General features: G+C 49.3%; 1 protein-coding gene across 2 annotated transcripts in view; it reads right to left on the reverse strand.

The window, feature by feature from the left end:
• Positions 1-24,711, reverse strand: part of MYLK3 (myosin light chain kinase 3) — a 42,416-nt gene extending 17,705 nt beyond the window's left edge. Inside the window, exons 1-7 of one of the 2 annotated variants that reach the window (XM_006191345.3) lie at positions 24,480-24,711; positions 13,500-14,307; positions 8,721-8,811; positions 7,488-7,872; positions 2,342-2,802; positions 832-937; positions 161-254 (exon numbers count right to left, since the gene is read on the reverse strand). In XM_006191345.3, the coding sequence (XP_006191407.2) occupies positions 161-254; positions 832-937; positions 2,342-2,802; positions 7,488-7,872; positions 8,721-8,811; positions 13,500-13,976 (1,614 nt within the window). In that variant the 5' untranslated portion in view covers positions 13,977-14,307; positions 24,480-24,711. Of the gene's footprint in view, positions 1-160; positions 255-831; positions 938-2,341; positions 2,803-7,487; positions 7,873-8,720; positions 8,812-13,499; positions 14,308-24,475 lie in introns of both variants that reach the window. The other variant, XM_032486243.1, reaches the window with a different exon arrangement.
• Between the last annotated feature and the right edge of the window lie 738 nt (positions 24,712-25,449).

Here is a 25,449-nt window from a genome sequence, read left to right on the forward strand (position 1 = left end):
GCAAGGTGACCGCTGACTGGAAGGTGGGGGTCATGGAAAAGAAGAGGGAAAGGTGGCCGGGTTTCCTGCTCAGCATGGAGGGGCCCAGGGCTGTGCAGGCCCTGGGCAGCCCAGAAGGAAAGGAAGGAGTCCTGAGCCTGGCCCAGGGCAAACACCTCACCCGGTCCTTGGTGCTCTTCACTTTGATGATCTTGGCCGCCAGCGAAAGGCCTGTGGCCTTCTCTGTGCATCTGTGGACCTGGCCAAATCGGCCCCTGCAGAGACACGAGGACTCAGCAGGCTCAGAGCCACAGAGGTGCACCCCCCACGTGGTGGACCATCCCCATCCTGGCCCTGGGGCTTTTCCGGTCCTACCTCTGTCCCCCACACACCCTGGGGATCACCCTGCACCCCTGAGGTACCACAGTCATCACCCCCACATCACACAGGCTACTTGAACCTGGAGAAGATCTTCTTCACCCTATTCATGTGGGCCGTCCTGCATTCTAGGGGTGTCCCCCTCCCCCCCACCCCTGGGCAGTCCCGCACCCTAAAGGACATCCCTCTTACCCCACCCCACGTTGGCTCTCCTGCCACCTCCAGGACACGGGTCCCACGCCCACACCATGTGGGTCCCCCTGCACGCTCCGCCTCTTCTCACTCGTACCATGCGGGCTCCCCTGCACTCTGCAGGTGTCTCTTCACCCATTCTTTGTGAGCCCTCCCCCAACCCTCAGACATCCCACTCCTGGCCGTGGCTCCTTCAGTCAGTTCCCAGGAACCACCCAGCAGCACCCAGCTCAGTTGTCCGTGTCCCTGCCCCACTCCCCATCAATCAGAGGGCCCGCTTACCCTCCCAGGACTTCGTGCTGGCACACTGCGTAGCCTGCTGAGGTCGAGGTCTCCTTGACACTCACCACCCGGTGTTCGAAAGGGGCTGGCGGGGCCGGACTGTCATCTGTTCAGGAGACGGCAGCCTGTGAGCCTCCATTGTGCAGCCTCCACCTCTCAGCTCCCCACCCACATCCCCACACCCCCTACCCCCATCCCAGACCCACTTGTTCAGAGCCTGGTCACAGGAGCACTCCAAATATTCCAGGGACAACTCCATTACCTCCACAGCCGTGTATCCAGAGCAGAGGAAATACTGCTATTTTCTCTTTGTTTGATAAGCAACTTTCTGCTCCCAAAAGTAGAAGATGGAGTTTGCTTTGAGAGCATATTGTGTATCCGTTTTGTTTCTGCAAAGGTGAGCCCGAGCCCTAGACTACAAGTGGGTAACATTGGTGGTTTTGTTGTTTTCTGAGCCCCTAGAAAGTTTAGGAAAGCCTGGATTCTGGCTGTGTCACAGGGATTCCACATCTAGAGTTCCCATCTGAAGTTTCCTTTGCTGCAAAGTAACTGCCTTCTGTCCTCAGTGGCTGTGTAGCCACAAGGTTTGGAGCCCAACAGTCAGATCCTGGCCCCGTCAGCGCTGCCTCTGTGGCCTTAAGCGTGTTTCTCAGCCTCTCCTGTGTTTCCACACATCTCCACACCAGAGGCCTGTGAGGACCGATGCCACCACCGATGCCCGGGTCTCAGCACACACTGAAGCCTTGCTGGTGTTGGCTTTATCACCATCCCAAGTCTCAGAAAAGACTCAAAAGCCACAGCCTGCTCTCCACTGTGTTTCAGGAACTAAGGGATGCCTGTGTCCACACTGGGACCAAGTCATGCAAGGGGAGAGGAAGCAGCCAGAGAGGTCAGCATGACAGGGCAGCGGTGGGGCCTGGAAGTGTCAGGAGGCACAGGATGACCTGCAGAACACTCAGCCCATCCTCAGGGACTTCCAGAAATTCTGGGGCAGGGAATCAGCAAAGGGTGGACTTCCTGCTGCCATGTGGGATGAGGGCTCCGACCAATGAGGGTGTGACCTTAAGGGCTGGAGGACTTGAGGCCCTTTGGGTCACAGGAGCACAGGGAAGCCTGTCAGCACCACTGGGACAGAAAACAGGTCAGCAGCCCCTTCCCGATCCTGAATGAGAGGCCATTCGGTGCAAATGGCTGATGGTAGGTTAAATACACCAGTTAGTGGATTTGCTTTCTAATAGGAGCCTTCCTTGTCTCAATCCAGAATGATTCCAATAGTATCAGCAGGCAGGTGGCTTTGAGAAATCCACCCAGAGGTTCCTGCCTCTCCAAAGGCTACAGCCAACCTGACTCTCCGTGCCTCCGTCTCCAGCCCGGGGAAATGCCGCAAACTGTTCCAAGTCTTGGACTCGCCCAAACCCACATTCTCTCTCCCTGAAAGCTTCAGGGAGGATGCCCAGCAGTAGGCCCTTCAATCTCACTCCCCTCGGGGCACAGCAGCGGCCTCACTTACCCAGAACCAGGCTGCCAGCCTCTGCTCCCGGGGGCGTCCTCCTTCCTGCTTCTGTTCCGCCTGTGTCGCCGGCTGTGCAGTCCTTCCCAGGCTGAGGGTTTGCTGTTCCTGGGTCTGTGTCCTGCGGCGGGCCTGGGGCCCCGGCATCGGCACCCTTGCCCTTCCTGGGACTGCTCAGTGCCACAGCAGAGGGAGCAGCCCCAGGCCCCTGCTTCTCCTTGGCCTTTGCTCCCCCGCCACTGCTCTGCCTCCGCAGTGGGGAAAATGCACTGGCTCCTTTGGGGATATGTTCTCCCGACTCAGTCCCAGGGGCCTGGGGACAGCACCTGGGCCCAGGTGGGTCTTTCTCACCTGGATGGGCAGCTCCTAGAGGCTCTGTAGAGGGGGGGTATCTGAGGCTGCCCCCTCGTGTCACAAGCAGTTCCCCAGGAGTATCTGTCTCCTGCACGTGGATGGAGATCCTGGAGCAGAGAGATATATGGCCCTGAGGTTAAAAGCAAGGACTCGAGTCACAACAGATCTGGGTTCAAATGCCTGCTTCTGACATTCACTGACCAGGGCCTCTTAGCCTCAGTTTTCTCATCTGTAAAAAGGGCCTTTTGGGTTGTGATAGTAGTAAGAGTTAGCTTGTGGTTGATATCAGCACAGATTCCAACCCCTACCCCTCTCTGCCCAGACAGGACACCAGGGGAGAGACTGGCTTCAGTGGCGTATGGTGTTATCAGCTCTCAGGATTCCACTGGATCAGCATCCAAGGAAGGCTTGAAGCAAGGGTTGTGGTGGACAGGGGTGGGCACCAGGTACTTCTGAGGCCCCTTGGAAATCTGCTTCTGCCTCAGGAGGGTTGTGGCCTGGAGGCAGGGGACCTGGACTCTTCTCTCCCTTCTCTGGGCCTCAATTTGCCCTTCCATTAAATGAAGAGAAAGCTGAACCAAGTCAAACATTACACTGGAATCCCCAAAGTAGACATAATTTACTAAAATCAGGCAATTTCTCAGGGGGGAGGGTATAGCTCAAGTAGTAGAGCGCATGCTTAGCATGCATGAGGTCCTGGGTTCAATCCCCAGTACCTCCATTAAATAAATAAATAAGCTTAATTATCTCCCCCCAAAAAACAAAATAAATAAATAAAATATTTTAAAAATCAGGCAATTGCTCATTAGAGTCTGGACTTCCCATTTCTCTTGAATAAATAGCCCTGGCTCTGCTGGGCCTGTGTGCTTATATAGCTGAGGGAACTCTCTGCGACCCCACTGGCCCCACTGGGCCCACTTCATCCATTTTTGTTACCCAGACCAAGCAGCATTATGGTTTGGGCCCCCAGCTGGAGGTTGGGAAGGCCCTCTAAGCCCTGACGTTCAGAGGGAAGGGCCCTGACCCTGGCAGCTTCAGACCCTCCCTCTCAGAGTTGCCCCGACTCTGACTGCCCCACTGCCAGGGTCTATGTGTGTTGGAGTGGCGGCGGGGGGGGGGGGGGTGTCTGGCATGGACTGGGTCTCAGAAGGGAGCCCGGTGGCCTCCTTCCTGGTCTTCTTAGCTCTGCCACCAGGTTGCAGGATGGGGCTGGGTTTGGTCAAGTCTTCTGTCAAACAGGGATGGTAACACCTCACAGATGTGCTAAGAGTGACTAAGAAAGGAAAACAAAAATGCAGGAGAGCTCTAGCTGTGAAGCCTAAAATGGCGCAGCCACTGTGGAAATCAGTATGGTGGTTCCTCAGAAATGGAAAAATAGAACTATCATAAGATCCAGCAGTCCCACTTCTGGAAAAATATCCGAAAGAACTGAAAGCAGAGTCTCAAAGAGATATTAGTATACCCATGTGCATAGCAGCATTGTTTATAACAGCCAAATGTGGAAGAAACCAAGTGTCATTGACAGATGAAGGAATAAACAAAAAATAGCATATACATATGTGAGTGAAAAATACTGCAAGCCATATCAGTAAACAAAGAACGCTAAAGCCATCAAATCATAAGTGGCTGCCACCACCCCTCAGTGAAGGCAAGCCTGCAGCCCAGCCTCTGCAGCCACTCACAATGGTGCCCTCTGAGGGGACTCAGAACAAGAAAGGACAGGATACTGGCCCTAGATTGCTAGGTGCTTGTCAAAGGAATGAATTCAGTGAGCCCAAATGTTTGCTTCCTTCCATACATAGAAAAGTGCTAAATTGTTTGACTTGAGATGCCTGGTTTTCTTTAGATAACAAGTAATCTTTTAATGTTCCAACTACCTGGGCTTTGTTGTAAAACTCATATATATCTTAGCTCCTCCCCTACCTCTTCAGAGCAGTCCCTCAGAGAGAACTGAGAGGCTGTCATCCTGGGCTGAGTCCTCAGAATTGTCCACCGAGTAAAACATAACTCTCAACTTTTAGATTGTGCATTTATTTCAGTCAACACATACAATGGAGTATTCTTTGGCCTTAAAAAGGAAGGAGGTTCTGACTCATGCTATTACCTGGATGAACCTCGAGGACATTATGCTAAGTGAAAAAGCCAGAAACAGAAAGACTGATTCCACATATATGAATGAATGAATTATATGAGGGACAAAGTCATAAAGACAAAAAGCAGAATGGTGGTTATCATGATCTGGGAGGAGGGGAAATGGGACTTGTTTGATGGTTACAAAGATTCAGATTTGCAAGATGAAAAAGTTCTAGAGATCTGTGTCACAACAACATGAATATACTTAACACTATTGAACTGTACACTTTAAAATGGTTAAGATGGTAAGTTTTATGTTATGTGTTTTTTTACCACAATTTTTTTTAAGCAAGGGCTTTCCCCAGCAGCTGGAGGCTGGGGCCCCCTCTCTGAGCTGTTGCACGTCCTCTGAGAGCAGTGCCTGTTCCTGAATGCACTGTTCACAGCCAAGCCTTGGGCGGGAGGCAGTAAAATTCCCCCAACACTCCCTCAGGAGGAAGTCTGAGTTAGTGATGACAGGATCGGATGGGAAAGGTGACATCTAAGCCCAGCTCAGGTCTCATCTTGACTGAGGGACACAGGAAACCAGATGATGGAAGAGTATCCAGGTGGTCAGTGGCCAGCTGAGAAGGCCAACGGTCACTGTGTTCCCCTTAGTCTTTGCACCTGGAGCCATGGGATGACCCCAAGGAACAGCCATGTGTTCCCACACCACTCTGAGTACCCAAGGCTTCCCACCTCTTGCGCAGCTCACCCAGGGCGGGCACTGCTAATCAGTTGCAGCCCTCTGTCCCACCAAATCCAGTGAGGGCCTCAGGATCCTCTACACAGGCAGCCACTGCTAAGCAGAACCAATGCTGAGTTCAAATCCATTTTCCTCAAGATATACCCATGTGCTAGGTGAGAGAAGGCAGGCAGTGATCTCCCTACTTCCTGAGCCCTGTCTGAAATTCAGCTCAGGGTTGAAACTGACATACAGACCTTCCCCCTCACCTAGAATCATTTTGGGGCCCCTAACAGGTTCATGGAAAGTTCACACTCACCCCAGATTCCACATGGAGAGTCCTGGCCAGGATCCAGGGATGCCTGCCAGGAATCCCTCCCTCTGGCTGGCTGGGTCTCCTGGGGACTCACATTTCCTTCCAGAACAAAGGCAGACAAAGGATCTGGGCTTCCCTGCCAGCTGCCACAGCACACACAGACATTAGCTCCCCTCCCTGCACCAGGCCTCAGGGAGCATGGTTTCAGGCCAAGATAGCCCATGGCAGCCACAGAATGGCATCAGAAGAATGAGAAGCCCAGAAAGCACAGTGCCCACAAGTGGGCTGCCTGAGGGCCAGGACACACTGCCCCCAGGGCTGGAGAGCACAGTGCTAGGGACTGACAGTCAGAGGGTCTGGTTCTCCATTCTCCCGCACCATGTCTGCTGAGGGCAGGTCCTGAGGCCAAGTCCTGAGGGTCAGGACACAGGACTCCAAGCATAATCCTCTTGAAAGCCCCCTGGATTGATTCAGCCTACACCAACCTCCCACCTCTGAGTGCCCATTCTTCTCTCCCCACCATAGTATTTAGGACTTAATGAAATGCTGACCTGAAGAAGCAGGATAATGCAGTGGTTAAGGGCACAGATTCTGGAGTCCAAACACCTAGATCCATCTTAAATTTCTTGAGACTTGTTTTGTGGCCTAACATGTGATCTATCCCGGAGAACATGCCATGTGCATTTGAAAAGAATATGTTTCTTAGATCAAGCAATTTTCCCAACAACAATGGTATGAAATTAGATAGCAACTACAGAGAGAAAAATGAGAAAAGAGCAAACACATGGAGACTAAACAACATGCTACTAAAAAGCCAGTGGGTCAATGAGGAAATCGGAAATCGGAAAATACCTCAAGACAAATGAAAATGGAAACACAACACTTCAAAATCTACAGGATGCAGTAAAAGCTGTTCTAAGGGGGAAGTTCATAGCAATACAAAAAAACAATAAAAATCTCAAATAAATAACCTAACCTACCACCTAAAGGAATGAGAAGAACAGACAAAGCCCAAAGTCAGCAGAAGGAAGGAAAAAAATAAAGATCAGAGAGGAAATAAATAAAACAGAGATGAAAGAACAGCAGAGAAGATCAATGAAACCAAGAGTTGGTTTTTTGAAAAGATAAACAAAATTGATAAACCTTTAACCAGGCTCACCAAGAAAAAAGGAGAGAGGATTCAAATAAACAAAATGAGAAATGAAAGAGGAGAAATAACAACCAATACCACAGAAATACAAAAAATCCTAAGAATACTATGAACACTTATACGCAAACAAATTGGACAATCTAGAAGAAATGGACAAGTTTCTAGAAACATAAAACCTGCCAAGATCAAATCATGAACAATTTGAACAGGACAATCACTAGTAGTGAAATAGAATTTGTAATAATAATAGTAACTTTTAAAACTCCCAACAAACAAAAGTCCAGGCTCGGACAGCTTCACAGGGTAATTCTACCAAACATATAAAATACTGGTGCCTGTCTTCTGAAACTATTCCAGATTCTCTGAGCTCCTGGAAGCAGAGTCTAGGCCTTCTATCTTCCCCTCATGAGGCCAGCCAATGCTGTGCACACAGCAGACACCACCAGAGCAGCTGGGCCCCTGGCCATGTTCCAGGCAAGGGGCTGCAAGTTAATTCCTTCCCTTGCCACCCTAGAGGAGCACCCCTTACCTTGGAGGTGCTTCTCCACCACTGTGAGCTGCCTTGGCCTGGGCTGGTGGCCCTGGAGTCAGCCTCATGCCCTCCTCTGAGGGCCGAGGGTCAGGCCTACTGGACGATATTCCTTGTCCTGCACCCGGTGCAGCCTTCTGGCTGGTGGGGGCCTCACTGACCCTGTCAGGTACCGCAGATAATTCCAGGCCAGTCCCGGACTTCTCGCAGGATGCCCCAGGAGCTCTGGCTTCCACCGCTGGGAGCACCTGTGCTGGGCCAGGAACTCCTTCTCCCTGCCCCAGTGAGGATTCTGCCTGGGTGAGGAGGTCAGGTCCTATCCCCGAAGCATTGATGGGGGGCAGCCTCTCCACTGTCCCCTCTGGCAGGCACACCTTCTGGGTCTCTATGGGAAAATAAACAGGATATAAATGACTCCCATTTAGAGGAACCTGTTCCAAAGATATTGTGAAAACACAGGGCCAAAATTCAGTGCATCGTGTTTATAATAGGCAGACTGCAAACAACACAAATGACCATCCGGATGGGGCTTGTTGACTAAACCAGGGCACATCACACAAGGAGTGCCGCCCAGGCATAGAAAAGGAGAAACCAGTACCTCCATATGCAGCTATGGAGTGATCTCAGGACGTCCTGTCAGGGAGAAAAGCAAGGTGACGAAAAGTGTGTGCGGTGTGCTTCTGCTTGTCTAAGAAGGGAGGGTGTGTGTGTGTGTGTGTGTGTGTGTGTGTAAATACTTCTAATGTGGTCTAAAGAGACTGGACCTCAAAGGAAAGATAAGACAAAAGCTTTTTTAAATGGTTACATATGTGGGGGAGAAAGCAGGATGTCAGGAAAACACACAGAAGCGAGGCTTCTCTTAATGTACCTTGTTTTGTCAGTTTGACTTTGGAAACGTGTACCTATTATGCAAAATTATAAAAGACAATTAAACTTTTAAAAAAAAAATCCGTAAAATTTTAAAGTTGAGTGAAATAAACCTGAGTATTAACTTGGTGGCATAGCTTACACCAAACTTATAATAGGAAGGAATTATTCCAAGTGACTTTAAAACATAGCATTACACAGTGGGATAGACATAAATGACAAAAAGAACTGCAAAAAAAAAAAAAGAATTAGCAGCAGCAGCAGCTTTAACAGTAGTTCAGCAATCACACTGGTGGTGGTGGTGGTGTTTTTATTCTGAAACCATCAGGTATGCACGTGGAATAAAGCAAATGGGGCCCCACTCACCTTCCCAAGGCGCCCTGAGCTCAGCTTGTACACCTCTGGTGCTCAGCGTGTGCTTTGGTTTGGCTCCTTTCTCTTCCACTCGCTCTCTGTTCTTAAAGAACAATCATAAAAATGATCGTCATCATCAATATCATCATTCAGGCCACAAACGTTTGTTGAGCACCTGCCATGGGCTTGAGATAGAAGCACTTAGGTTTCTTCACATAGTCTCACAGTAACACTAGAGGACACATATTACTATTGTCACGCTTGTCATTTTAGAGATAAGCACACAGGCTTTTCCAAGGTCACAAGTCCTTTCAAATGGGTCACCACATTGCAGGTAAGGGGCAGACCAGCCCCTGGCAGGGTAATCTAAATAAACCCAACCTCAAAATACTTATACCAGGCATGGGAAAGAAATTTAATCTTAAAGTGTCAATCAATCATTCATGGCTCTTATAGTGTTGGCCTGGGTTGTATACTGAAGTCAGATAAATCATGCTTTCGGGAGGAGAGTGCCACAGTCAATGAATAATGTCTGCTTGGAAGCTGGGTGGGTGGATCCCATGGTCGCCCCTTTACAGCACAGCAGTGTGGCCAGGAGCGTGGCTTCACAGACACTTGAGCCAGAGCTACTGGGTTTAAAGCCCACCTTCACCACTTGGCCAAGATCCTTAGTTTCTCTGCATCTCACTTTCCTCATCTGAGAAATGGGAAGAATATTATCTACTTGTAGAGCTAGTGGGAAGATTGGGGTAGTTAATTTCCTGAGAAGTGTGCTCAGCACGTGGTCAGTGCTCAGTAGTTTTGGTGACTGTGTCCTTCCTGAGGGTGGATCATATAAGCATGCTGAGCCTACTCAGAGGCTCTCGGGGGTTCTTCCTTAACTCAGAATGGTCCACGCCAGGCCAGTGCATGTGCTCCTAAAATCATCTAGAGCACTGAGCATTTCCAAGTGCAAATATTTTTAGGTGGCCTGACCCTTGCTGGGTTCCCCGGTGCTTCTGAGCCTTTGACTGGTGCGGCCCCTAAGATCCCTCCTGGCGCTTGTCACGGAAGCAGGTCTCATCTCATCCCAGAGACTGGAGGGCCTTTCTCCTGCCTTGGCCACAGAGGCCCCAATTAGGAGCCCAGGGTCCAAAAAGAGCTCACATTTTGTTTGGCTTGCATAACATTTAAAAATTTTAAATTTGTTATGATCATTTTAAATCTAGAAGATTTTTACATTAAAAAATCCAAGTTCCCATTTGGGGTTATAGAATTGTTCTGTATTTTGCTAATGGTGTTGATTATTTAGCTGTATACATTTGCTGACCCATATACTTAAAATGTGCATATGTAGTGTGTGTATGTGCAGTTTATTGTATGGAAATTATACCTTACTAAAACTGATTAGAAAAAATTCTAGGTTCCTAGCTTGTCTTGAAAATATTCTGACAATCTGGCAGCTCTATGCCCACATGGCAAAAATTGGCTGGAGCAATTCCCTCTAACTGGGCCACCACAGTCCTCACGTCTCTTGAATGTCTCCCTGACACTAAGGATGAAGGTCGGTTCCACTGTTTTTCCTATATTGCCCCCGCTTCTCCCAGTCCTGTTTCCTGCTTATGCCTTTGGGATTCCAGGGCAGTAAGCTTTGCCCTCTTTTTTTCTTAATATATATATTTTTATTGAAGTATAGTCGCTTAACAATGTGTCAATTTCTGGTGTACAGCATGGTACTTCAGTGATACATGAATATACATATATTCGTTCATATTCTCTTTCATCGTAAGTTGCTACAAGATATTGAATATAGTTCCCTGTGCTACACAATATAAACTTGTTGTTTATTGGATTTTGAGAATCCTTCTATATTTCGAAGTGACAGACACCATGCTAGAGTTCAGTAGGTGTTCTGTGCAATTCATTGGGCTTGTAGATGTAATTCTTGGTGTATCTGTGGGAGAGGGTGAGCTGTCTCTCCACTCTGCCTTCTTGGCACCTCCCCTAGCTTTGCCCTCAACAGTAACAACATAACACATGTGAACACATAACCCAGGGCCTGGCATGTGGCAGGCACTTAGTAAGTAAATGCTGGCTGCTGTCAATCATGATTATCACCAGCATTGTCAATGTGACCCAGGTTCCCTGCTAGCAGAGACTTCTGCCTTCGTCTCTTTCTACAGACTCTGTCTTGCCACCCCCGTAGTTGGAGGAACTGGAAGCATTATCACGGCTGCCTCCTGTTTCATCCACCAGTAGGGAGGGACTTGAACAGACTGTCCTTTGGCAGACCTTGTTGGGTTCAGACTGTCCTCTCCCTCCCTCTGTCTTGGTGGCAGGAGGCATGTGCGTGCATGCGCACACACACATACACACACATATGCAGAGCTGGGTTTCGTCTTCAGGGCTCAGGCTTTTGGTCTCTGCCTTGTCCAGTGCATCCAGAAGATGGAGAAGAGACCCCAGACACTTAGGCATCTAGGACTGATGCCTCCTGAGCAGTTGGACTGATTCGGGCCACCCTGGCGAGGTCTGAACCTGTCCTCCACGTTGTTACAACCAAATGAAGCACCATTGGGCACTCCAGAAGGAAGAGGAGCTTCACGAAGTCCTGGCAGCCAGTGCTGTGATCAAATTCAAATGCACAAATGACCTCTTTGTCCCTACTCCCTTGGGAAATACAAGGAGGGTCTCCACAAAGTCTCCATGATGCACTGCTTTCAGCATCAACAGTGTGCTAAGTAGCTGGGGCTCGGTCCAGCCCACTCTCCGACACCCCCTGAGACCAGCCCCGCCCTGGTCACACACACAGAGGGAAGCAGAAGCCTCAGGTGCTGATGAGGAGCTGACAGCCAGACTGGGAGGCGAGATCCAGCCCTCCGCTAGCTACCCAATGTGTGTATTAAACACAGAAGAAAGATCAGTCACATGCCAGATCAGTTGCAGACAAGAACTATGGCAGGAACTCAGAAAACAGAGAGTTCTTTGACTTCACCCTATCCAGAAATGCCCAAATATCCTAACACGTGGGAGAGCTAATTTCACTAATGTGTGAAAATTCTTACAAATCAAGAAAAAAGGCAAAAAAATGAAATAGAAAAGAGAGAAAAAGACAGGAGCAAATTAAAACCAGAATGAGATCTATCATTCTACTTTTAGTTTGAAGTTTTTCATAACAAAAAGGTTTTTTTTTTAATTTTGTGAATTAAAAAAAGCACGAGATTTAAGAGGCATATAATCAGTTGCCTTATTGGGGTCTTAACTCAAATAAACAAATTGTAAAAATAAATAAGTAAGGCATAAGCTGATCAGGGACATTTGAACACTGCCTGGTAATATCAAGTTATTTACCTTTTAGATATGATAACAGTATCAGGTTAATGTTTTTTTAAGAGCCCTTATATTTTAGATAATTGATTAACAAATTAAGACACATCCTCAAAAACAGAACTCTCTGCAACTTTAAGAACAAGAACGAGGAAGTTTTCTAGCCCTAAATATGAAACTATGCTAACTATATTAAAAATTACAGTTAAAAAAATCAAGCCCACTACAATATGAATAATATCTGAGTTAAAACAAAACAAAGAGGGTGGTGTGTAGACCAGTACGCTTATAGATAAACAGACTGTATCTGGAAGGCTTCACGGGAAACTGCCTCCTGTGGTTGCTGGGGGGAGGTTGTCCTGGGGGTTGGGGGGTGGAGGAGGAGGGAGAATGCTTTTCACCATGTGCGATGTTAGATTTATTTTCTTTCAAGCTGTGGTTGGCTATCAGTGTCTAGAGCAGAAGGCCACATCTCCCCTGCAGACCTGGCTCACAGGGGAGGGTGGGCTGCAGAAAGCTGGAAACTGGGTGGAAGGGGCCAGCCCTGGGGAAGCTGCGGTTGGGGGTGGGTTCTCAGAGTGAGTTCTGGCCTGGCTGGGGCGGGAGAGAAGGCAAGCTCCGGCAGCCTTGCTCCTGGGCCTCAGTAGCTGACACAGAGTTAAGCGCAGAATCTGTGGACCCTAGCTTCTCTCTTACCAGGGGGGTGACTGCAGAGATCTGAAAGGGGGGGCTCCAGGCCACATGAGTGTTGCTAGGTGGCTGACCCTCAGCTGTTCCCAAACAGTGTGGCCTCTACACACCACACACACACACACACACACACACGCACACACACACAGACACCCCCATGTCAGCCAAGCTTCCATTAGCCAGTGGGTTTGGTTATGCAACATTTGGGAACAGGCACTCCCAGAAATGCCACACTCCACCCCCAGGCTCCGGCTCCTGCCTGGCCGGTGTCCCCCACGGGTCACTGTCAACACTCATCTCCCCACAGGCAGCTGCACACTCCGCCCACTCTGGGACAAAGCACAAGGTTGGGGACAGGAAGGGAGGGGGGTCGGGTTTCTGAGGGGGGCTCTGTCAGGGTAGACAGACCACTGCCCGCTTCTCCCCCACCCCAGGTGTAGAGGAACAGAAAGGAGACGAGAGGGCTTGGGATGTCAGAGTAACAGCCCTCGTCTCCCTAATGGCTCATCTGTCCCCTGCCTCTTTCTCAGTGCACTGCACTGCCCAGGCCCACAGTCCTCACCAGGGCACTGCCTCCCCCTTTCCCTAGGAGAAATCTACCTATCCTGTCATTTCTGGAAGTCCACCTACAGCCTTTAAGTTTCCACCTCTCCTTTTTCCTGTCAACAGGTCACACAGGAGGCACAAGAGGGGACAACAGCCCTGCAGCTCTCCTAGGACTAGCTTCCTGATGGGTCTCCCCACCAGCGCCCCTGAGCCTCCCTTCCAGCCAGGGGCAGGGAGGCAGGAACCAACCTCCGCAGGGCTGTCGACCAGGCTTCCCTTCCTCCAGGGGACACTCCCGTGCATGAGGAAATCCACCACCTTTGAGTTCTGGAACACGGCCCCCACCAAAGCTATGGCCTTGTCCACAGCCACCACCATCCGGAAGAGGGCTTCGAGCCGGGCACCGTGCTGGGCACCCTCCTGCCGCACCGCCCTCACCAGCTCCAGGACCTCTGGCCACCCGGACTGCGCGTCAGCTGAGGGAGAGGAGTCGGCCCCAGCCGGGCCCATAACCCGGGAGGCCTCCAGCCGATGCAGGCCCTGCTCCAGGTGGCCCATGCCTTGGCACACACACTGCAGTTTCTCCGTGACATCTTCTTGGAAATGTAAGAGCTGGTCAACCTTCTCATTCAGCACGTTAAGCTTTCTGTCCATGGTGGTTAAGCAGGCTTTGCCCAACCCTGGCAGCCCTTGGGCCCCCAAACTCTCCTTGGGGGCTCCTGACATCCTGATGAAGGCTCGCAGGGGTGAGGAAGTGGAAGAGCCACAGACCTCTGGTTTTCACTTGGGCAGAGGAGTCTGGAAGTTCATTGTTCTCTAGCTAAGGATCGCCTGGGCTGCTCAGGAAGCCCAGAGGACCAGGATCTCTCCGAGCCGTTGCCTTTGCTTATCTCCCACTCTGCCGTGGCCCGAGTGACAGGCTGGGCTTGGCCCAGGCCCTTCTCCTTGGGGGCCCTTTGACATCATGGTAGCATTTAACATTCCTCTCTGAGAGGCTGCTGATGGGCAAATATTCTAAGAATCTGCCCAGGGCAGGCAGGAGTTCGGGTAGCTGAAACTAAAGGTTAGAAGAAAAGGGATCCTTTTAGGTCACGGACCTGAAAGCTGGACTCTACAAGGGGGCCTCAGGGATCCCAGGGCAGAGTAAGACCTTTAGAGGCCCAAAGCACTCAGGAGTAGCCAGGGTCCCACCCAGCACACACCCAACTAATTCACAATAAGATGCAAGACCAAAGCAGAAAGAAACATGAGGCCATTCAGCAGCGTCCTGATTTTTGCCATGATGAAAAATTTGATGCTTCTGCAAGTTAAAAACAAAATGTTGATGCTCCTACTGTGCTGATGCCCCAAACGTGTTCAGGCTGCCTGTGGGGTGAGTCTGTAGGTTCCTCCCCACACAGGGCCCCCAGTCTCTAATCACTGGTACCTAAAAATAGAGGTGAGGGGCAATGGTCTCGGCTCCTCCCCAAGTGTCATCCCACAGGTCGTGTTCCTGGCAGAGCCCTCTGGGGAACATTTGCCTGCGACCCCCTGCTCCCTCAAGGATGACTGCGCAGGTATCAGGGACCCAGTCTCTAAACTGAAACAGACGCGGTGGGGCCCTAGAGAGCAAGGGAGCCTGTGTTTCCTGTGGTTTCCAAATGTTTTAGCCCCAGAAACCCTTGGTCCCAATGAAACTTTCACTGAAGTAGCAATAAATACAACAGACAAAAGGACACACTGAAGCTGACACCAAGGTGGGGTGCGAGGGGGCACCCGGAGCCTCAGCTGCCCAGAGCAGTCCTCTGACCCACCTGCACCCGGGGCCCTCACAGAGAGAAAGCAAGGCCAGACGGGGACTCTGCCCAGGGTCACCCCAGCATGCAGCCTCCCGGGGCTAGCTCAGCCGTGGTCAAGGCCAGCAGCAGGGAGGGGGCGTTAATGTCCCCCTAAGCTGCCTCCTTCTGAGTAAAAGCAATTATGAGGATAAACTTTGACCTGGAACTCTGCCATCTAAAGCACCTTGAGATCATTTTGCTATTTTAAGCTGCAGGTGAGCAGTAAACACGGTGTGCTGGCTCTGCAAGTGCAGCTTGACCTCAAGCCCCTCACTGCCCACCCTCTGTGGGGACAGCTGCCCTTAAGCAGCCCATGTAGAAATCCAGACCCATTTCTGGGAGCAGTCGGGGGTCATTGGCAGAATGGCCCAGAGCGTGCTCAAAAGAGCACTGGTCTGTTACATTAACTGTGATTTAAAACGCACAGATACTCTTCTCGGAAAAAGAAATTTGGGGCATACTGGACTCCTGTCCCTCGTGCGGACTCACAGTGTGCAGGATCTCATCCACCGCAAGAAGAAACCAGCATCTGACTAGGGAGTCACTTCCTGCTTTATACTTAATACTTCTCTAGGGAACTTGGGTTCCCTGGATCAAACTTTGGGAAGTAGCTGCCTAGAGAAATCTCCGGAAGTCTCACACCCAGACCATATCTGGCCTAAAGAAGGTGCTGATAATCTTTGTGAAATGAAGTCCCCACCAGTCTGAAGAGACAGATGCCGTCTCTGGGAGGGAGTTCCACCAACATGGAGCACAAGCTGCTTCAGTGTGACCGCTGCTATAGAGATTGTCAGGGCAACCTGCATCCAGGCAAGTCCTGGGCTAATAAAGCCTGGAAAGATATCTTGAAAGTCCAGATGAACACAAAGGACATAAATAAATGTCCCAGACACATATTTACAATCAAAAGCTAATTATTTAAATTACAAAAGGATTTGCCCCAGGTCTCCCTTAAGCAGCAAGTGATGGCAGGGCAGCTAGTTTATTCCAAATGTGGCTGCTGCATTATCCACTCTTCAGAACCACCTCGAAGCCCCTTGAGGCCAGAACAGTGCTCACCCGTTCTGGTGAGCTTGCCGTGCTCACCAACATGCCTGGCACGTGGATATTCAAAACAGCTGAACAGAAGCAATGAACTAAGGAGGCTCCAGCAGGAAGCAGGATGCTGGGCCGACCACTGGGAGAATTGTGGAAGGAGGGGGCCACAGCTAGGGTTTGCCAGGACAGATGAGTACAGGGAAGGAAGCCCTCTCGACTCCCAGAAGCAAGCTCTGGGAACCTCTGGGAGAAAGCTCAGAACATGCCAACAAGACAAGTCCTTAGGCCTCTTTGATGACAAGGAGCAGCCTAGAGGACCAGATCTGAACCCCTTTTATTTCTCGGCCTACAGGAGAAATGAGTTTATGAGCACATGGGTTCTCTGAGGGCTGATGCATGGCTTCTCTCCAACTCTCCCAGATTTACAAGACACAACAAGAGCCATGGGCAATTCTTTCTGGGCAATGGCGCTTCCCAGAGGATAGGGGAGGCATTCCACCCACCGAGTCAAGAGGACGCAGACCAGAGAAGACGCAGCCCAAGTAGCAAATCCAATGATGTCTCATCTTTTCTGGGTGATGACGGGCAGGTGAGCCACTGCTAGAAAAACACAGGGTGACCTCTGTTGGCCGTAGGCTGGGGTCAGTGTCCACCAAACCTAAGACTCATCCCTCATCTTTCTGGTGACAGCCAGCTTTCCCTGAAGAAGCCCAGAGAGGCCTGTGGACCCGGAGACCCCAGGTGGAGGAAGAGGGGAGCAGCAATGAAGGCTGAGGGGCCCATCCAAAGCAGTGGTGCACCTCCTCCCCCACCCTCCCTGCAGAGCAGTGTTCTGCTCCTGGAGAAAGTCAATGGTCCACAATTCAAAAGTCCTATGTACGGGCTTTGGGGGGTCCTTTGGGAGTACCTCATCTGATCCTCAACAAAGCCAAGCAGATAACAAGCCTCAACCACCATCCAGGTTTCTGTGCCTTATTCTGAAATATGCACAGATAAAAAGGGATTACCAGGTACTCAAAGAAAGCCTGCAAGATGAAAAGGGGAGCCCAAAACAAACAGAAATCTAATTAGGGAGGAAATGGAGAAAACAAGAAACAGAAGAAAGTTTCAGAAAAGGCTCTCATTAGTGACCACAGAAAAGTGTGAAAGGCTGTTCCATTCATTAAAAAAGAAGAGGGTGTTATGGAAAAAGAACAAGCATAGAGTAAAAGAGAGGTCTTGGGATTACAAATATGAATGTTAAAATTTAAAAATCCAACAGAGGGATTAGAAAATAAGGTTAAGATAACATCCCAGAAAATGAAAGTGAAAGATGAAGATATGTACATTAGGAAAGGGAAACATAGACAGTGGATCCAGCTGGTCCAACGTTTAATTAACTGGAGTTTCAGGAGGAGAAATGAAAGAAAGAGGGAAGGAATTTATCAAAGAAATACTACAGACATGCAATTTTAGAACAGAGGAATAAAGAGAAGATTATAAAATCTCCCTGAAATTTAAGAGGAAAGAAATCACATACCAAAGGACTGGAATCAGAATGACATCAGACTTATCCCAAACACAACGAGACGCAGCAAGACAGGTCGGATGTAAAATTCTAGATGAGAAAGCATTTTCCCTTATAATTTTGAAGACATTGCACCACTGCAAGAGGTTAGAATGAAGAGTTTTAAGACTTGCAAAGATGTAAAAAATTTATGCACCCTTTCTAAGGAAGCTGCTTTGAGGATAAAACCCAGCAAAACCAGTGACTAAACAGATGAAAAAAACAGAGCTCCAGGAAACAACGCTTCAGCCTAGACCCAAAGTTGAAGCAGGAGGATGGAAAGTCCCCAAAAAGGAGGACTTCAGAGGGGAAAAAAACAGTATACAGCATAATGTAATTAAAGACATGCAGTAAAATGTTAAGAGCTGGGGGCCTGGTGTCAAACTATCTGGATTTAACACCTGCCTTTGCCACTTAATAGGCAGGATTGTGGGCCAGTTTATTTAACCTCTCTGAGTCTGTACTTCCTGGACTGTAACAGTAGCAATGCGTACATTTTCATGGACTTGTCAGGAGGGTCACAAGAGAATGCTTGCAAGGCACCTGGACCAGAGTTTGGCACACAGTGAGCGCTCAAAACGTTAGCCGTCAGTATGATGTTAGAGATAGTGCAGAAGGGGAACAAAAGGAATCAGAGACGCCAAGAAAATCTGAATTCTTACAGGAAAGAATGAAATTAAAGTACATGATTGAATTTTCAGTGAATAATATTTATATATTATTATATACAGTATATAATATTATGCCCTAATAAAGTAAATACTTTTTAAAGTTAAAACTGTGATATTCATATTGCAAGAATTGGGGAGGAAAATGGGGAGAGCTAAGTCTTCATTTCTCATAAGAGGAATTCCATAGATAATACACACAATTGACGGGGAGAGAACTGGAGGCAAGTACCAGGAGGAACAGCCCAGAGACTTCAGAGTGTTTGCCGCTGGGGAGCAGGATGAGAAGCAGATTTTGCAGAGCTCAAGGGCTCAACATTTGGGGGGAGGCCAATGTGTGGGAGACTTCGTAGATTTGTAGACTTATAGCAGGTGTGACAGCACGTGGCCGTGAAGGGTCTTGTTCTCATAAAATCAAATATGACCATTTTCTGAGATGGAGACCATGTACGGAGGAAAGGTGTACTTTCCTACTTTCACACCTAAGTGCTCCGATGGGCCAGCTGCACGCCTGGAACTTAACCTCTCTGCACATAGATTTCCTCATCTGTAAAGGGGACTCATAATGGTGCAATAACCGCAGGGCTGTTTGCATATTCGTGTAAGTAAAACACAGCCCCTGGTACCTGGTAAGTACATGAAAACAGCAGAGACTGGAAGCCACCACTCCTCACCCATGCGCATCACACCCTAGACGGTCAGTCAACAAGGACTGCAGTGTACTCAGTCACCTCATGGTTGGGTGGGGGCAGGAGGAAGAGCGGGTGTCTTCCCCATCCTAAATCAGCTCCCCCAGCCACAGAGCCCAGCCCAGACCACCTCCTCTGCATGCACCCTGAGCTGATGTGCACTCAGAAGGTACAAGCATGTCTTCCACTAAGCTGAGCTCACTCCCAAAAGGGAACTAGAGATGAAACAGAACCACAGAAAGTCTCGCAGGGTTCAACACGGGCAACTTTGGGGTTATCTGCATCCCGGCCTTGCCTGCATTAGTCAGGAAAGGCCCGCGCTGACCGTCCCCAGCTATGCTCACCCACCGAAGCTTCCTGCTGACGGAGTTTCTTGGGCCAGGGGACCCAGGTCTGGGGAACAATTATCACCAAGACTCCCTTAGTCCCGTGATGCTAACAATTGCTCCTCAGGCTCCTACTTCAAAGCAGACCGGCCTGCTTACCGCAAATATCTGGGTGTAATCCGATGCCCGCGGCTGGCCTCTGGCGCTGGGACTGTGAAGTGCCGGAGTGGGGCCCAGAGTCCCCATCCCACTGCTGTGGCCGTGCCAACCCAGTGTTTGCTCTGCCTGGAGATGCCCGACCGCCCGGAGCACTGGGAACGAGGTGAGCTGGCCGGCCAGGATGGCTTCTCTAGAACTCAGGCCTCAGCGATAAGCCTGGCATTTCCGCTTATCTCTGAGCCTTCCCTGGGCCCCAGAGGCATCCAGAGGCTTCGCTTGGTTATCTGCTTTGCTGGGCCATATCTGCCTCCCCAGGGGCCTACTTCCTGCATCACTTAGCGGAGTGTCCAGTGTGAAACAAACACCGTGTGGTCCAAGGGGAGAGGAAAGAAGGGAGGGAGTCCCAGGACAGAGCTGACAGATTCTCAAACCCAGCATCCTGGAGCAGGGGCCCAGGAGATGAGCTGGGACTCCTTGCCCTCAGGAAGTCCTCCGGGACAGAGCAAAGCCCTGAGCAGCCCCAGAATTCTTATTCACTGGGGCTGCTGGCATCCTGGCTGGGAACCTGGTTACTGATCTCCAGGTGGAAGGGACCAGCTATTGCCTCTTCAAGTAAAACCACTCAGGAAGCAACAACTAAAGACTGGGGCATGCTGCAAAGAGGGAGACAACGGTGACCTGCGGCTTCAAACGAGTGAGATGCCAGCTCCAACTCAGCTCTTGCCCTCAGGGAGGCTCCCTGGACAGATCTTCCCAAGGAAGGAGGCCAAGCCCTCCACACACACTGGCACTTGTCCACAGACAGACAGATACACACACCTATCTCTCCAGGACCCCAACTCACCTGGCCTGGCTGACAGGAACCAGAGAAGGAGCTGCAGACTTTTGATATTAGCTTACTTTTCTGAACTTGACCATGGGCGGACCCTGTGCTAAGCACTTTAGGTGCAAATGTCTTATTTAAACCTTGCTATAAACCTCTAGGGTAGATGACTCTTTATCATCCCTGTTTTATAGAGGGAATTAATCTAGAGAACTTAAATGGCTTACCCAAGGCCACACAGCCAGAATTCTAACCCAGGTTGATCACTCAGGCCATTCTGCCACTTTTAGAGACAGGAAGGACCTCAGAGGCTATAAGGATCAACTCCCTCATTTTGTAGATGGAGAATCTGAGACCCAGAGAGAGGAAGGGACCTTCTGAAGGTCACATAGGAAGTCAGAGACAAAGACAGGACCAGATAGCAAAATGGTTGCCTTCAGAGTGGCCATGGAACTCTCCACCCTGCCCTGTGGGCTTGAGAAGGGTGTGTGTGTGTGTGTGTATGTGTGTGTGCATGAGTATATGCACAGTGAAACTGGCCTCTGCCCACAGGCTCAGCTCTGACAGTTGTCTGAGATGAGGAGGGGGCCACAGATCAGGGACCCCCCCAGATACTGCATTGGCTGCTTATTCTTTCATAGAAAAATGTCGACAGCTTGTCTCCTCTGGCTACCCAGAAAGATAGCCATAGTCCTGCCAGGATGAATCCAGGAACTGTGCTTGGGAATATAACCAAAGTCAAGTTGGCCTCTCTGAAGAAGCAGAGGGAAATGACAGCTGCATGGAAACCTGGCCTGGGCTTGGGGAAGTCCCCTGCTAGCTCTCAGGTGGCTGGCAGGTTTGCTCCCAGGACGTCACGTCTTCTGCAGTCAGCATTCCTACCCCTGGTTGAAGTCTTTTTAATTTGTCAATTCCTTTCCCGCACACCTAGTCCAAATTGTCCCCTGCCAAGCAAGGTCAGATGGAATCAGCCTGAAAATACCAGAGAGGAACATACAGCACCTCCAGGAGCCAAAGCCAGCCCTGCAGCTATTCAGTCATTCAACATTTCAGAGTAACGCTTATTAGGTAATAATTATAGCACTAGTATTTATCGAGCACTTCTATGTGTCAGGCAGTGTGCTATATCTTTACGTAAATTACCTTTGCCCCTCACAAGAATTCTAAGAGGAAGAGACCATCATCCCCATTTCACAAACCAGTAAGCTGAGGCTTGGAATGCTGAAGCCATTTTCCAAAGTCAGTGCAAGACCGTATGAAAATGTAAGCAGCCAGACTCCTGAGTCTGCTTACAGCTGGAAGGAGTCTAACTGAAACATCTTGTCTAGAACCCGACTTTGTCTCTGGGGGGCTGCATTTGCCAACTGCCAATTCAGAAACACAATTACATTTGCAGGTTGGAACTAGGCCAGCCAGTTTCATGCCAACACCCTGTGTTGCCTGCCCTTGTCCCAGCCCACACGGGTACTGCGTCCCTGCCTGCAAAGTGCTTTGACACGTGCTCACGTGTACGGTCACCTGAGGTGGATGGATTGACTCCTATTTTACTCATGAAGAGATTGGGTCTCCCCAGGAGAGTCAGCACAGAGCTGGGCCTTGGCTCCAGGACCTGTGTTCGCTGCAGTAGGTAGGGTTTCTGACCACAGACACACACACACACATGCGCGTGCACAATCACAATCACTCTGGGACCTCCACTCACCTGGCCTGACTGACAGGAATCAGAGAAGGGGCTTTTGATATTAGCTCACTTTTCTGAGCCTGACCACAGGCAGACCTGCGCTAAGCGCTTTAGTTGCAGTGTCTTATTTAAGCCCCTTGATTGTGCTGAGTCTTATGAGCTCAGAGCTCTGTTTGTGGCAGGGGGACTCAGAAAGTCTGGATGGGAGCAAGGTTAACACACTGGAACATCAGACAAAGTGGGACAGTCACTAACTCCTGGGCACGAAGGATGTGGGCGGGATGGGGCAAAATTATATGATGCAGCAGTGTTTCCAGCCATCCTGTATCTGATAGAAAGAATTCCAGCTTCATCTGCCCAAATTCTCCCCCTCAATCCCTACCCTCTGAGGAGAGGCTGGTCTCAGGATTTTGGGTGTCAAATCTGTAGAATGGGTAGAACCTGTGGTCTGGAGGAGAGAATTTGGTGAGCTGGGTAGCAAAGCACCAAGAGTGGGGAAGGAAAGAGGGGAAGAGATAGGGAGCAGGGTCTGGGGTTGGGGAGCAGGAGACCTGCCCCATGATGCAAAAGAACAGGTGAGAAAAGCAAGGAGGGTTTGGAAACTGTGGATGCAGTATGTGAACGATCAGCAAAATGAGAAGCAGGAATGGCGTGGTGGCCTGCCTTCCACTTCCACAGCTCCACATCTTTGCAGCAGGTCAGTCACATGATGTCAGCTAACACATGTTAAGGGTGTAAGAGGGAAGTAAAGAAACTGGAAAAAATTTTGCCAAAGTGAGAGGACTTCTTGGAGGGAACAGGACTTGAACTGAGCCTTAAAGGATGGTGAGATTCGGGAGGCCAAGGAAAGGGCAGTTTGAGTGAGGAGTTTGAGTGAGGGTGCCCTCATGAACAAAGCTCCAGGTGGAGCTGGCAGGACTGGCCTCCAGCCAGGAGGCGTCAATGGAGGCCCAAATCATTCAGCCGGCAGGACCCTTAAGAAAGTGGACCTGGAAAATCAGGAAGAGACATTTAGACTCGAAGCAGCAAGATACAGAGACAATAATCCTATGGAATGTGGGAAATAACATGATAAAATTAGTACCTAAGAATGGATGGAATGATTACCTAGGGGTAGGGGATTGACGCAGAGGGAACACAAAGCCACTTTTGGAATGTTGGAGATATTTTGTACCCTGGTTGGTGGTTACATTGGTACACTCATAATCCAGGTTGGCAGCATTGAATTCAATAGGCTGGAAGATTTGTGCATTGCGCTGCATGTAAACCATGCCTTAATCAAGTTCTGTTAGTATGAAAAAAGGGCGAAGGGGAATGGATGGACTTGACAGCAGGGTGCAAATGGATTGGGAGGGAAGGGGATCATCATCCCCACAGAAGCTCAAATCAGCAAGTGTTTACCAGTTCTGGGTAGTATGCTGTTGTCAAAACACAGGAGCACTAAGGAAGTGGAGTGACATTCGAGAGAAGCCTTTGAAAGTTCCTTTGCAAGTGCGACTGAGGTTCCAAGGCCCTCATTCCACCACCCTGCAAGCCTGCCACAGAAGCAGGACCCCTTCCCTCTGTGGGCCAGGCTCTGAGTATCTGTGATGTTCCTCCCAGATCCAAGAGGTGAAGACCTACCCCAGAGCAAGTCGCAAACCAGCAGGTGCATACATTAGAATCCCACCTTCGTCTAATATACATATATACTAGTAACGGCTAATTCTGCATGAGAGAATTGCAAATGATCTATATTTTCTGTATTTCATTTATATAATTATTCTAATTTTAAGTGTGTTATTTGTGTTACTAAACAAGTTTGTTTTTCTATAATAGTCACCATTCACCTGGAACCACAGGAATTATTCTAGACAGACAATATACACCAGAGAGAGGTTTAATTAACCAAGAACAGAGAGAGACTCCCTCAGGCACCCAGCTGACAGAAAACAACATTTAACAACCTTATAGGGAGGTCTGAGGCCAACTGCTTAGCCTTAAATGAACAGAACACACGTATATGTAACTCAGAGGACTCCTCAGATAGTAAACCCCCGGGGGACAGAGCAACAATTCCTTTTTGCACTTTGCTTTTTAAATAGATTTTTGCCCCTTTCAACTTGGGAACAAATTTCAAGACTCCATGTGCAACTCATAAACTACGAGGTAGAATTAATTTGGGAGTATTTTAGAGCAAAGTTGGCAAATATTTGGGAACAATCAGCACCTATGGCATTCTCAAATGATTTTAAGCACTCATAAGGATTACTAATCACAGCAATGTTTGAAAACAGTTCTGAAGTCTGAATTATACATGCAGTTCCCCTAAACCTGTACAAAACCAAAGACAAATCCATGCACTTAAAATTGTTAGTTATTTATTACCATTTTTTTTTTAATCAGACGCTAAATAAATGTGTTTTCCAGAAGGTCTACACGTCCCTAATGCACGTGCTGAAAACAGCCACACGCAGTAAGTTTACCATCTGCACTTACATACCACCTTTCATCCATGGATCCTGAGTGGTCTGTCAGAAATGCTGTTTTCATAAGTCCCCAGTGAGATGCGTAAATATTGTTACCTCCATCTTATTCGCAGATAAACTTAAACACAGGGGCAGCTAAGTGGCTTGTCAACGGTTATAACCCAAGACAAAATCCATGCAAACCACTCTCTGGTCTCCCTTCCTCCCTTCCTCTGCTGACCGTGCCTTTGAGCTTTCTCGGCCTCGGTTTAAATCATGCACACAGGCCATTGTTTCCCTGGTGATGGAGGTGGCATTCTATTTCCTGCCCTGAATCTGGCCTGGGGCCCTGGCTGCACCGCATTTAGCCACAAGTGCATCAGCCATGCGTGAGTGGGGACAGCTTGGCTCCTTGGAAACCTAAGTGGCGTGTGTCAGCTGGCACCAGCCTGCTGAGAGCCACTCCAGGCCACGCTGCTAACTCCCCCATTACTAGCCCAGAGCGACCCATAACGAAGGCAGTGACGTCTCTCCGAGAGCCGGGTGAACAAATGGAACAGTTCAAAGGCACACTCTCTGGCTCGGCTCCAGTCCAGCCCTCGGGCAGAAATAATCCTTACCTGCCTGGGACCCAGGCCCCCAGACCCGTCCAGCCCTCCCTCTGCTCATTTCTATGGACAATAGAGCAAAGTGTGATGGTCACTGATTACATTCCTGATAGGCAACTGAATTTGCACTTCCAGTTTCCATTTGCAGTGTTTATTTTTATGGTTCATTAATGAATGTATCCTGGAATGGCCGTTCAGAATCACCTCCAGGAAAAAAAAGAAAGTTGCTGGGGCACCCACCAGGTAATAAGAGTTACCACTAAAAAGTGTTTCTCTGATGGCTGCAGTCACTTTTTGGAACTGGAGGTGGAGATTCTGTGTGTGTGTGAACTCTCTGCCATTTCAAGAAATGCTGTACACTGTCATTTTTAATTAATTTCAATTTTTTGCTTCTAAA

Source organism: Camelus ferus, chromosome 9 (genome assembly GCF_009834535.1).
Source record: "Camelus ferus isolate YT-003-E chromosome 9, BCGSAC_Cfer_1.0, whole genome shotgun sequence".
Classification (NCBI taxonomy): Eukaryota; Metazoa; Chordata; class Mammalia; order Artiodactyla; family Camelidae; genus Camelus; species Camelus ferus.